This window comes from Silurus meridionalis, chromosome 17 (assembly GCF_014805685.1).
Source record: "Silurus meridionalis isolate SWU-2019-XX chromosome 17, ASM1480568v1, whole genome shotgun sequence".
In the NCBI taxonomy this organism is placed as follows: domain Eukaryota; kingdom Metazoa; phylum Chordata; class Actinopteri; order Siluriformes; family Siluridae; genus Silurus; species Silurus meridionalis.
Genome location: NC_060900.1, coordinates 14,563,481 through 14,576,204, shown reverse-complemented (window position 1 = coordinate 14,576,204; position 12,724 = coordinate 14,563,481). Strand labels below are relative to the sequence as shown.

The 12,724-nt window shown below is 37.9% G+C and overlaps 1 protein-coding gene across 2 annotated transcripts; it reads right to left on the bottom strand.

The window, feature by feature from the left end:
* Positions 1-1,875: 1,875 nt before the first annotated feature.
* Positions 1,876-9,442, bottom strand: LOC124399395 (coiled-coil domain-containing protein 112). 2 transcript variants are annotated; one of them, XM_046870254.1, is made up of 9 exons: positions 8,676-9,311; positions 8,468-8,589; positions 7,608-7,697; positions 7,419-7,494; positions 6,920-7,310; positions 4,146-4,565; positions 3,966-4,061; positions 3,746-3,864; positions 1,876-2,417 (listed from the first exon to the last, which is right to left on the bottom strand). In XM_046870254.1, exons 1-9 carry the CDS (start codon positions 8,729-8,731, stop codon positions 2,387-2,389), a joined length of 1,401 nt encoding a protein of 466 aa, XP_046726210.1. In that variant the 5' UTR covers positions 8,732-9,311; the 3' UTR covers positions 1,876-2,386. The 2 variants fall into 2 exon arrangements, with proteins under 2 accessions (XP_046726210.1, XP_046726211.1); XM_046870255.1 differs by lacking the exon at positions 1,876-2,417 and adding an exon at positions 3,352-3,637 and having other exon boundaries at positions 8,676-9,442.
* Between the last annotated feature and the right edge of the window lie 3,282 nt (positions 9,443-12,724).

Here is a 12,724-nt window from a genome sequence, read left to right as displayed (position 1 = left end):
GAAGACCAAGAGCATTACTGACAGAAATACAATAACAAACTACCAAGTTACAAATTCAGCGAATCAACCACTGACTATAATGTGGGTAATAGAACGCTTTGAGTTAGAACCTCAGCCAATGAGAGTGGAGGGGCAGTGGCTCTAGCCACCAGGTCACAATCCCTGTGCATGGCCATGACCCAAGGTCTTAACCACTGAGCTATCACCACTTTTCTTAAACCATATTAAGAAAACAAGAAAAAGAAAAAACTGTTAACAAGTTTATGACGTCTGTGTTACCTTCTGCCTCTTCCTTTTAGTTATGCTGTCACAGCAAGTCTTCGCCAAAGTCTTTACTGGCACCGTGATCTCACTGTACAGTGTCCTCACTAATACATAACAATAAGGATACTTAATAATGCATGCTTCTCTCCTTCTCTATTGCCCATCTTCTCTCTTTCTATCTGTTGAGTTGAACATGCTCCTGAGTTACCATTGATCCTGTAAGTTTCTTCCTGATTCACCCTGATGCCCTACCTCTGGATGGAGTTATCCTCAATTGCTGCTGCTGAAGATGGTTCCACATGAACCGCCTAACAATCTATGTAATTTGTGAGCAAGGTTATACTTAAGAACCACGAAGATGGATTTGGACTGTAATCTATCAAACAGTCTGCTACAATGGCTTAAGTGTGCAGTTGCCATAAACAGTTGTGCATTCAGAGGTGATCAGTCTGTGGCTCGGTTGAGGGGGTATGGAAGCCCAGGTTTCTTTGAAGAAGGCCCTTCAGCTCATTAGCATTTTTTTGGTCTCTTGTTTCTCATTTTCCTATTGACAATACTCCATAGATTCTCTATGAGCTTCAGGTCTGGTGAGTTTGTTGGCCAGTCAAGCACACTTACACCATGGTCATTTAACCAACATTTGGTGCTTTTGGCAGTGTGGGCAGGTGCCAAATCCGGCTGGAAAATTAAATCAGCATCTCCATAAAACAGGGTAGCAGAGGGATGCATGAAGTGCTCTAAAACTTCCTGGTAGATATCTGTGCTGACCTTTGACCTGATAAAACACAGTGGACCAACACCAGCAGATGACATGACTCCCCAAACCACCACTGACTGTGCAAACTGGACCTGGAATACTGGACCTCAAGCAACTTGGATTCTGTGCCTCTCCTCTCTTCTTCCAGATTCTGGGACCTTGATTTCCAAATGAAATGCAAAATTTATTTCCTTTCATCGGAAAAGACGATTTTGGCCCACTGAGCAACAGTCCAGTAATTTTTGTTCTTTGCCTAGGTAAGACACCTGACACAGGTGCTCAGTAGAGTTCAGGTCTGGAGACATACTTGGCCACTCGATCAACTTCACGTTCAGCTTTCTCATCAAGGCAGTTGTCATCTTGGCGGTGCATTTGGGTTCGTTATGATGTTAGAACACTGCTGTTCGGCCAAGTTTCTGAAGGGAGGACATCATGTTCTGCTTCAGAATATATCCAACTTTCATCTCTATAGTATTGTCCTTTGAGAAGATATACTAAAATAATTGCTGAAATGATTTGTGAGATACTAATGTTGTTTTTATTAAATTTTTTTTACAGCTTCTTTCAGCTGCTCCTGTTAGGGGTCGAAACAGTTGCTCATCCGTCTCCATACTACTTTGCCCTCTACAACTGCCTCTTTCAAACCAACTACATGCATGTCTTCCCTCACCACAACCATAAACCTTTTTAGGAGCTTTTTCTCCTTTCTGTGGGCTCCATCCTTAGCATTCCCATAGTTAGTTTTTTTTACATTCTATTCTAAATGTTTTCTTCCATATTTCATATATTAAAGTTGTATGTCTTAAATGTCCAATGATCAAGATAAGAAATAGGAACACAATTTTTACACTTAATACTTTATGAACTTTTTTTAATATAGAAAAAATACATTCTTGAGAAAGTGTGATAAAAAGCTAACAATTCTGGAATGTCAGACACTGGAGAGCATTTGATGTTATCCAGAGCAATTTATTTATTTTTCCTAATAAATGCAGGTGCCAAATTCAAAATATTCTAATTCTACAAAATGAAGCCATTGGAATTCTTACTGAAAGGTCCTGAGTTCAAATCCAAGCACCTTTAAGCTGCCACTGCTGGGCTCTTAACCCTTAACTGCTTATTTTTATAAATAAATGTAACATCATTAAAAAGCTACTGAACCTGTACTTTATATTAATGTGAAAAGGGAGGAGTTTATATCAGTGAAGGAACTACATTTTCAAAAAAAATTCTTACACAAACTTTAACTTAAACAAATATAAAATGCACAACCTTTTCCTTTATCAAGATCAAAATCAGTCTAAACACAAACAGCAATAGTGTTCAGTCAGAAGTCAGAATGCTCTGTGAAGACTGAGCCCAGGTTTAAAGGTCTTGTCTCCATGTCGGTATTGCCCTGTGACAGACAGATAAAACATAACATAATGCCTGAATGTTAGAATAAAGGTAACGCAGAATACAAGAATTACTGCTGACCCACAACTTAAACAAATACATTGAAAATAATAGACAGACAGGTGACTAGTTCATCATGCTTTGAGCAATTAAGAAGGAGTCACTGCAAAAAACAACAAAGTTTTGTGAAAATGTTTCTCTCCTAATACTTCTCTCTTCCACAAAGACCCTATTCATGTCTACAAGGGCTCATTGAATGGTTTAATGAGTCTACAAATGGTGCAAATGAAATGGTTTTGATGGTTAACTCAGGGAGATTAGCAATACTAACAATCATCAACTAACAACTGAGGAAATAGCTCCTCAAAAAAAGAACGCTTTTCATGCCTCCAGGACAGTTCCAGAGATGTGCAGAATCTTTGCCATTTTGCAGTAGGGCTGTTTTGGTGACTTGCTCCGATTTGGCAGCTTTATAACACACTTTATGTTGTTTTTCTTCTTTCGTTTGTCACCTGTTTGTTGCCATTTGGTTGAGTCATATTCCTGCGATCATTAACTGCTTTAGGATCCTGTAAAGACCTCTTTTCAACCTGAACGCTTTGCTTATTTGAGTCATTCTTTGGTACAAATGGACATTTCTTGAGCATTGGCTTGTAATACCTAAAAGCAACAGCCAAAAGCAAGTGCTTGTATACAAATAAAAATAAAAGAAATACAGTTTCCTTCGACAGTCCATTTAGCGTGTTAAAATCACATACTGAATGTTCATTATTAAACATATAAAGAACAGCCAATAAGTGTATAGTGCTGTAAAAAAAAAAAAAGTGTTTTTTTCCTTTTTTTTTTCTTTCATATTTGTTCCACTCAAATGATTCATATCAACAAACAAATGTTTATATTACACATAGATAACCTGAGTAAATACAAAATGCAGCTTTTGAATAATTTCATTTATTGGGCCTTCACAGCAGCCATATGTTATGATTAAATAATAAATAAATAAATGATCAGATTCCTCTTTATGTGCTATAAATGTAATTTGTAATATTTATATAGTTTGTGTATACTCTGAGCAGCTGTCGATCTTCTTCTACACTACATTTTATTGTGTCAGTCTGACACAAATGAAAGCCAATGCAGTTTTCAGTTTCCAAGCTTAGTCAGAGATACAGGATGCATCAGAAGGTGCCAGTCTGTTTTCAGAATCTGGTCTGTGGGTGACTATTTTACAGAGAAAATACAGCATGTCATAGTGAATGCATTTGCAAAATGATGACAAAACATTTACTTGTGGACTTTGGAAACATGTATTTATGTATAAATCCGTACCTATGAAACATGTGATAGACAGGTCCACCCCCTGTCGGCCCAATCTCTTTGGTGCGTTTTTTCCATCCTTTGGTTGGTTTCCAGAGTCTTGAAGGATCTCGACTGATATGACTTTCAACCTGGGGAAAATAACGAACTAACAAATCAGTGATCTCTATTAAAAGTGAATGAATATTTCACTAGACTATTCATATCCACTGAACATATTTTCATTGGTCACCTTCTCTTTGAGTTTTGCTTGCTTCATCAGGCGTTCCAACTCTTCCTCCTCTTTAGCCTGTTTTTCTTGCAGTTTCGTCTCTAACTTGTGTAGATCCTATACAGTGAAACAGAACGTCACTGGGGAATTCTGTGATTTTATAAACCAAAAGCTCAACTATGATTCGTTTTTTTATCTCACCCTCTCTTGAAAGCGTTTGATGCCTTCAGCAGCCAGTCTCCTTTTCTCCTCCAACTCCACTCTCTCCTGTGCTTCCTTCTCCAGCATTCTCAGCTCCTCCTCCTCTTTCTTCTCTCTGATGTGAGCCTCCACAGCGAGTTTGACCTCCTGTTGCCTCCGCCTCTCCTCTTTTAGTCTTTTCCTCTGCAGAATTTCTTCTATGAGTCTCTGCTTCTCTTCCTGCTCCTGCTGCTGCCTCCGATGTATCCTCCAGGCCTCCAAACGGATTGCTGCCTCCCGGCGCTCCTCTTCCTGTTTGAGACGATGGGCTTCGCCTATAATGACTTCCTGCTCCTTCCTTTCAGCCTCTCCGACTTCATGTTCATGCTGCACACGAGCTTCCCGTTCTTTCAGCCTTTCTGACCTCCATCTCTGAATGGCCTAGTAAATCACAGTGCATCCAAAATGTATTCACAGCGCTTCACTTTTCCACATTTTGTTGTTACAGAATTATTCCAAAATAGATTAAAGTCATTATTTTCCTTAAAATTCTACAAACCATACCCCATAATGACAACGTGAAAGAAGTTTGTTTAAAATCATTGCAAATTTTTTTAGCATTGAAGGTCCCAATGAGCACAGTGGCCTTAAATCATCCATAAATGAAGAATGTTTGGAACCAGCCAGGAATCTTCCTAGAGCGACAAACTGAGAGATCGAGGAAGAAGGGCCTTAGTCAGAGAGCACCTGATGACCAAGAACCCGATGGTCACTTTAAAAGAGCTCCAGTGTTTCTCTGTGAAGAAAGGAGAACCTTTCAGAAGAACAAACCCGCTCTGCAGCACTCCACCAACCAGGCCTGTATGGTAGAGTGGCCAGATGAAAGCCACTCCTGGCCAATATCATCCCCTACAGTGAAGCATGGTGGTGGCAGCATCATGCTGTGGGGATGTTTTTCAGCAGCAGGAGCTGGGAGACTAGTCAGGATCAAGGGAAAGATAAATGCAGCAATGTACAGAGAAATCCTTGATGAAAACCTGCTCCAGAGTGCTCTCTGGACAGGGGGCGACGGTTCATCTTCTGACAGGACAATGACCCTAAGCACACAACCAAGATAACAAACAAAGGAGTGGCTACAGGAAAACTCTGTGAATGTCCTTGAGTGATGCAGCCAGAGCCCAGACTTGAACATCACTGGAGAGATCTGAAAGTGACCCATCCAATCTGATGGAGCTTGAGAGGTTCTGCAAAGAAGAATGGGGAGAAACTGCCCAAAAATAGGTGTGCTAAGCTTGTAGCATCATACTCAAAAAGGCTCTAATTGGTTCCAAAGGTGCTTCAACAAAGTATTAAGCAAAGGCGGTGAAAACTATTTCTATTTATTTAATATATTATGATATATTATGATTTTTTTTTAAACATTTGCAACGAGTTCAAACACACTTCGTTCACACTGTCAACATAACAAAATGTGGAAAAAGCAAAGCGCTGTGAATACTTTCCGGATGCACTGTAGATATATAAATAAGGTGGAGTGCATCCATAAAAACTGGAATTTTAAACATTCTCCCTGTTGATTAAGCTCAATTTAACATAATGAAACAATCTTATAGATACTAAACAACTTACTGGTTCTATCTGGCAGGTGCCTGATAAAGGCAAACTACCCTGATTTTTTTTTACGATCTAAAGAGCATAATTAAAGCTTAATATTACATTGCACTAGAGTGAAAACAGTTCACAAGACATCAGCTAAACTGCTAAAATCACATCTGGAATGGTATCTTTTTCTTCTTCTGGCTGCTCCCATTAGGGGTCGTCACAGCGGATCATCAGGAATGGTATAACTATTCTAAATATACTTAACATGCTGTATATTAATTATTTTAAGACCTTTTCCGATCAATGAACAATGGCAGATTTTTTCAAACCTTGATAAAATCTGCCTATGTGTTTACTAAACAGTATGTCACAATAGACCTCAACTTTCATTCAATGATTGGACTAAACTTTCATACAAAATAGTTTGATTTCTCTCCTTTACAAGCTCAGGAGATTTTGTAGATATTTAACTAAAAAGATTACTAAACTCCTCTTCATTTTGAACGGTGATACGACTCTTTCTGTACATTAGACATTATGTATAGTGAAATGATGTCCTGACATAATATTGTTGTTCCTCCAACTTAGAGGTGTGTGCAGGAGATTGTTTATTAAAGCCATTAAATCCCTGGAAAAGAACACTGGCCCATCCTATCACTCCGTTAGTTCTTTGTGCACCTCAGCAATACTTTTTAATGAACACAAAGTTAAACAAATTAGTAATTTGAAAAACTACAGGTCACATGATCGTAATAATGCAATTACTGGGGATGAATTACGATTGTAAACATACGTGTCGAATACACGTCTCTGTTTTCTATTGAAAATGGCCTTTTTTCGCCCTGCACACTAAAAACATGATGCCCTCTCCCACTCCCATAAGAGTACAAGTTTTCATTTGGAATTTAGTCTTGATGTACACCTCCACCCCACCCCTAATATTTAATAACTGTTAAATATGTTAGTACAGTTAAGTGGCGAGTCATCATCTCTAAGGAAAAATCCACTTCAGCCAGCCATTACATAGCAAAATGTAAGCAATTTTCTGGTTGCCTAGTCAGGTTTTTTTAAACATATATTCTACATTATTGAAAAAAGCTTATGTGATCATGTTAAACATGAAATAGGAATTGAATTATTACCTTTTTGTGGGAACTCACAAAATGGCATTAATTAGAAGAGTGAACACGTACCTGTTTCTTCTTTTCCTGGAGACGGCACATTTCTACGTACCACTCCTCGTGCAACCTTATATCCTCCTCAGTCTTGCCTGGCAAGTAAAGGTTAACTTCCGACCTGTAGGAAGGTTTTCCATGGTGCTTGGTCCACACTTTCAGGAAGCTCTGATGATCATACTGGTCCCAGCCACCCAGTTTCCCTCCTGTTTGCTGCAGGAATGTTTCCAGAGCCATTACCTCTATAGGAATCTCCTGTTTTGTTTTTGTGCTTATGCCATGCTTGGTTTTCTGAACCCTGGGACACCTCATGTCCTTTTTCACAGCCAATGCCCAAGAATCAATCTTGTTTTCAAAGGCACATATCTCTTGCCAACAAGTCCTTTCCTCCTGCAGGAGCTCCTCAAAACTTAGGGGAAAAACAATAATAAAAAAAGAAGTCTTTTTATTTAGGCAGATGATAACTAGTCTATGTATTTCTCACAAAATATAATTCCTTTTTTTCCCCCCCCAATACCTTTGATGTTGCTGTTCTTTGAAAATTGTGATTGAGTTTTCGATCTCGGTCATGATGTCGTTCAGTTTTTCTATCACTGACAATTGATCAAGAAAAGGTTCTTGTGGTTTACAGTTTCATACACAGAAAAAAAAGCCATGTTCGAATTGTAGTCATTCAAACTACAGGCTTCATTAGAATATTACTTACAACTGGGAGTTGGCTTCACATCCATCAGCTGCCCCTGGAATCGGTACACACCATTTCTGATCTTTTGTAGTTGTTGCTGCACTCTTAGAACTACAGAAATATTGGGGGGGATAATAGGTTCAGACAGACTGTCTAAAGCTGCAGAATATAGCATAAGTACAGCATTAAGTATGGCGTGGCCTCCACAGAGCTCATGGTCGTGATCAGATGCCTCGCTGATACTGACGAGTAAATGTGGCATCACAAACATATACAACAGAATGCAACAGTGGCATAAAAATATATAGTCCAGAGCGGAGATGCCCAGACTAAAAGCTCTAATTTGGTCCACAATGCAATATATGTGAACTGGGGAACATAAAATGAAAATGCCATTGACACAAGTCATCAATTATCATTTAACATTACATTCTTTTAAGCTTATATAATTGATGAACAACATCCGGTGTAAACTGAGAAGCAAAGCAACTGACGTTCACCTACGAAATGTTGTGAATTTGGAAAAATGTTGGAAAAATAGGAACCAGCTCCATGTCTTTCATTACAGGTCAGTGATTGTTACAAACCTACTGTATGGCTCTACTGCTTATAGCTTGGATTAGGCATTGAACTCTATTGTATTATAAATAGGATTTTTCCTATGTTTTCTCTCTCACACACACACACACACACACACACACACACACAAATTTCAGTTGACAATTGTTTAAAAAGTAACATTTGCTATTTATTTATTTATATGAAATTGAACTCAGGGGAATCTTAGCAACTGTAATTTGAATATGATACAATTTGCCTACAATAATGCAGCATTTCTTTTCTCTCCATATAAAGTCACATCACTTTCCTCCATCACTTACCTTCAGCTTTAAGCTCCATGTTCAGTTTGTTCTCAAGCTCTTCTAATTCACAGAAACAATCTCTGAGGCCAGTCCGTCTCCTCTGCTTGTTCACTGCTCTTTCTTTTTCATGTTTATCAGCCCTGCATGTAAACATTTATAAATCAACAAGATTATTACCGATTCATTTGTGTGTTGTCCAAAAAAAACCTAACACGGTTTCACTCACAGCTTTCTCAGGTGTTCAGCCTTCCATAGAAAGTCTGCAACATTTGCCACTTCCATGCTTTCCCTCGAAACGCTGCACTTTTAATGTTTAACTATTAATGTTCTTCGTTTGTACAGAAATCTAACAGAGAGTACTTTATGAGGCAAAACGTCCCCAACGTGCAAAAAAGGTCTAGGTGTTATAATAAACGCTGACAAATCTCAAATAGCTGCGTACACCCTACACAAGAGCACTTCCAAGTGCGTGTTATAATGCATCATGTTCCCTAGCTAGTGCACTAAATTATCTATGAAAAATTATTTCGGAGTACATTTGGCGTCTCGTAGCCAAAGCGTCTGAGAAAAATAAATAAATTACATGCACATATAAATATATACATTTAAAAAAATATTAATTTTTTTTTTAAGGTTATCGAGTATTTGAAATGAAATTATTTGTGAAACAGAGCACAGTGCGCCGCTGTGTTTGCGTTGTCAAGGCGGCCATCTTGGATTTTGAATATCAAACTTTATTTAATGCACATTTTTAAACAATTGTCAATTCAAATGTGTGTTTTATTGTTAAGAGAGCAAATTTATTTTAATGTATTGATTTTGATTAGAAACAAGCTAACATTTCTCTCTCTCTCTCTTACAATACACAGTAGTAAATCTAGAATATATTGTTTTTCTCTTTAACCCTTGAGAACATCATGACTGTAACAAACTAATCAGGAAGCTGAGAATAGAAAGAGCCATTACTGGGAGAAGATATTTGAGATGGTCTATCCCCTTGATACGAAGATATAATTATCCCTGGAACCAAAATAGCAACAGTTCCTGTGGACACAGAGAAGGACTCAGAGAAAGTGTGAGCTGTGCAAACAGCAGGTGCTACAATTAAAGAACCCACACATAACACTTGTACCAGCTTCAGTCGTCTCTACAGATTTACTGGCATTACACAATGAGATATTCATAGTCTGATCAAGCCATTTTGTACATAATAGCACCCTCATCATGATACCCAAACATGCACCCAGATTTTTTTATTGACATACCCATAGAGTTAGAGTACATTTCCCCAGTCTCAATCTGAGTGAAATCTGACTAAGGTACATTATGTCATGTGACAAAGCTGGTATTCTAATTATAGACCTAGACAAAGTCCTGGGCTGTGTTGCAATAGTGTTTAATGCTGTTTTTTTTTGTTCACCACCCATTTAACCAATACATGTTACACAATATAGCCACAAGCATGCGAACAGCTGACCATAACCACCCTAGTTGGATCTCCTCACACAGTTGCCACAAAGTAGTTATATCATAGAAATATCTAGAATGCCTTTGTATTCTAACAAACCCATTCCAGAATCACACTGCTGCTGTGCACAACACGAGATCAATTAAGAAATGGTTTGCCAGGTTCATGTAAAAGACCTCGAGTGGCCTGTACAGAGTCCAGACTTCAGCTCCTTTAGGAATAAATTAAAGTACCAACTATACACCAGGCCTTCGCATCTAAAATCAATGCCTGATTTTACTAAAACCTCTGTGGGTGAATGATCACAGTGCCCCACAGTCACAGCTTTCCAGAAGGTTTGGCTGTTACAGCAGCAATTGGCTAACAACTCAATAATAATTGCCATGGTTTTGGAATGTTCACATACTTTTGACTGTATAACGTAGGCATGAAACTAGAATTGGTTTGAGGAATATGTTTTTAGATAATGGATTTAGGGTAAAATAGGCTTCAATTAACTTGTCTTCAAAACGTTATATATATAAACCAAACATGCTGTAGCTGAGTGACTATATACAGAGAAAACAAATACTAATTTTAAAAAGTATAACATTTCTTACTAGTCTTACTTTAAAATATCAGTTTCCAAGTCCCCATCTATGAAACATGGATGTAGAAAATTATGAGCTTTAAGTGCTTTATCCTGGTCAGAGTTGTAGCAGGTCTAAAGGTTATACTTACATAATAATGCTATACATTACATTGAGCACAAAAGAAAACCTCTTAAACCATTTTAAATATGCATACATCTTATTTGACATGTATTTCTCGTTCTTCACATAATTCCTGTATCCAGGTGAGCTCTATAAAGGTTCATGAGGCTCAGAACAAGGCCATGGTTCTGAAACACAGATCTTAAGGCAGAGACTGTGGTAATTTCACCACCTATTCTTCCTATCTAGTTATGAAACCACCTTTTAAGCACACTGGCTGGATAGCAACCCAGTTTGTTACTGTAAAATTGGTTTAAAAATCAATAGACAATACAAAACTAATAGTAAAGAAAGTTACTTGTTAAAACTATGTCGTCAGGTCAAAAACATGTCTATTCAAAAATATCAATCAGTTACTGTAATCACTATTTATTTATTAATACTTTATCCTGGGCAGGGTAATGTGGCAACCAGTGGCATCCACGAGTGTGAAAAGTAAGCAACAACTGGAAAACACCTAGAGCATGGGAATTTACCCTGATAACATCAGTCAATTGCAGGACAACAGGCATGCACTTATTTAAAGACGAAAAATATTATCAAAGACATTCCATCTACCAGCATGTTTTAAGGCAAAACAGGAAACTAGAGGAAACATAATAGACACAGAGTTGAAATTGAAAGAAGTCTCTAAGCTGAATGGGTTCAAAATTTAAAGGCACATTTAATGTAATTATATCTCCTTGTATTCATCCTTTAAATGTTCTGTGTAGAACCCTAGAAGAAAATATTTTACTTTCAGTAGTTACTATTTCAAAGCTAGAACCTGCTAACCAGCTAAAGATAGTTAGCTGAAGGATAATTAAATGTGCTTTATACTTGGTATATAAACAAAATAATTGGACCAGCCATATGTTCTTTCCCATAACTGTTGCCACAAATTTGGGGGTTGTACAGGATGTTTTGGGAAAATTTGATGTTACTACATCCCTTCACTTTCCCTTTCCCTTCACAAACCTTTGCACAAAGTGAGCTCCATGAAAACATGGTCTTCATGAACTGCTACAGAACCCTGACCTCGAGTGTATTGAACACCTTTGGGGTGAATTTGACCAATAAGTGCACCCACCAGGCCTACTGATTTTATTAACATCCTTGTGGCTAAATTTGAACAAATCTTCCCAGGAGCATTAAGGTTTTTATAACAGCGAATGTGGACTTGTTCGAAAAGTACATCCATCTTATTGCAAGATATCTAGAAACTCATGTCTATACAGTGTTCTTTTAAAAGTCGTTTGCTATTTATATTATTTACACAATGTAGCCTGATTTAGACCGGATATCTGGACAATAAAAAGAAAATATTGCCACTGATACTATGAAAAATGTTCAAGCCATAAAGTGTAATGACAGCTTGGTGAAACTTGGTCCAGCACTGAGATCATTGCAACGAGTGGTTTAAAATAATTACACCAAGAACAGATGAACAATAACAAAACACAACGGCTGAAAATACCAGGATGTATAGTCCTGTCCATAGTTTGCTCTTGACCTCATGTATAAGATGCTATAATTAAGTGTGTGTACAGCAGGAGTGATCTATATGCATAAATCACATGGCTGGTGCTTCTCAGAAAACTATTAATGCAGAACACATCTGTTCCATGGTTAATAATTTTATGACCAAATGTGAGAAGACGATCATTTTGAATTGCTCCTACACGATTTTGACCAGCATTATCCTGGAAAATCTACACAGCTGATCTTGACCCATGAAGCTGAATTGAATGGATCGTTTAAAGCAGTGTTCACAGTTCTGCACAAACTGTTCTAGCATGAAACGTGGCAATACAACGTAAGTGTTTGGCCATCAGGTGTCTGCTCGCGTGCTTACTCATATTTTGGTTGTGTCAGTGAAATTCTACTCTCGTTAATAGCACACATGCACATCTTACCTTGCAGTGCTGCAACATAGATCACGAACGTTCCAAGAAGAGTCTGGACGCGTCCCAAGAGGTCCTGCTGGATTCAGTTATTAAGACTGTTCTTAAAAAGGAAACAGTATTCTAAACATTTTTTTAAAAGGGAGATTTGATGGGGTTCGTTTTTGCTTGT

Bases quoted from the DNA above. Each gene is read 5' to 3' on its own strand.
- LOC124399395 (XM_046870254.1), bottom strand. From the start codon at position 8,731: ATGGAAGTGGCAAATGTTGCAGACTTTCTATGGAAGGCTGAACACCTG. The intron at 4,566-6,919 runs GTACGTGTTCAC...GTGATTTACTAG, and splicing joins TCCAGGAAAAGAAGAAACAG to GCCATTCAGAGATGGAGGTC. The intron at 2,418-3,745 runs GTACGGATTTAT...TGTCTGTCACAG, and splicing joins GTCTATCACATGTTTCATAG to GGCAATACCGACATGGAGAC.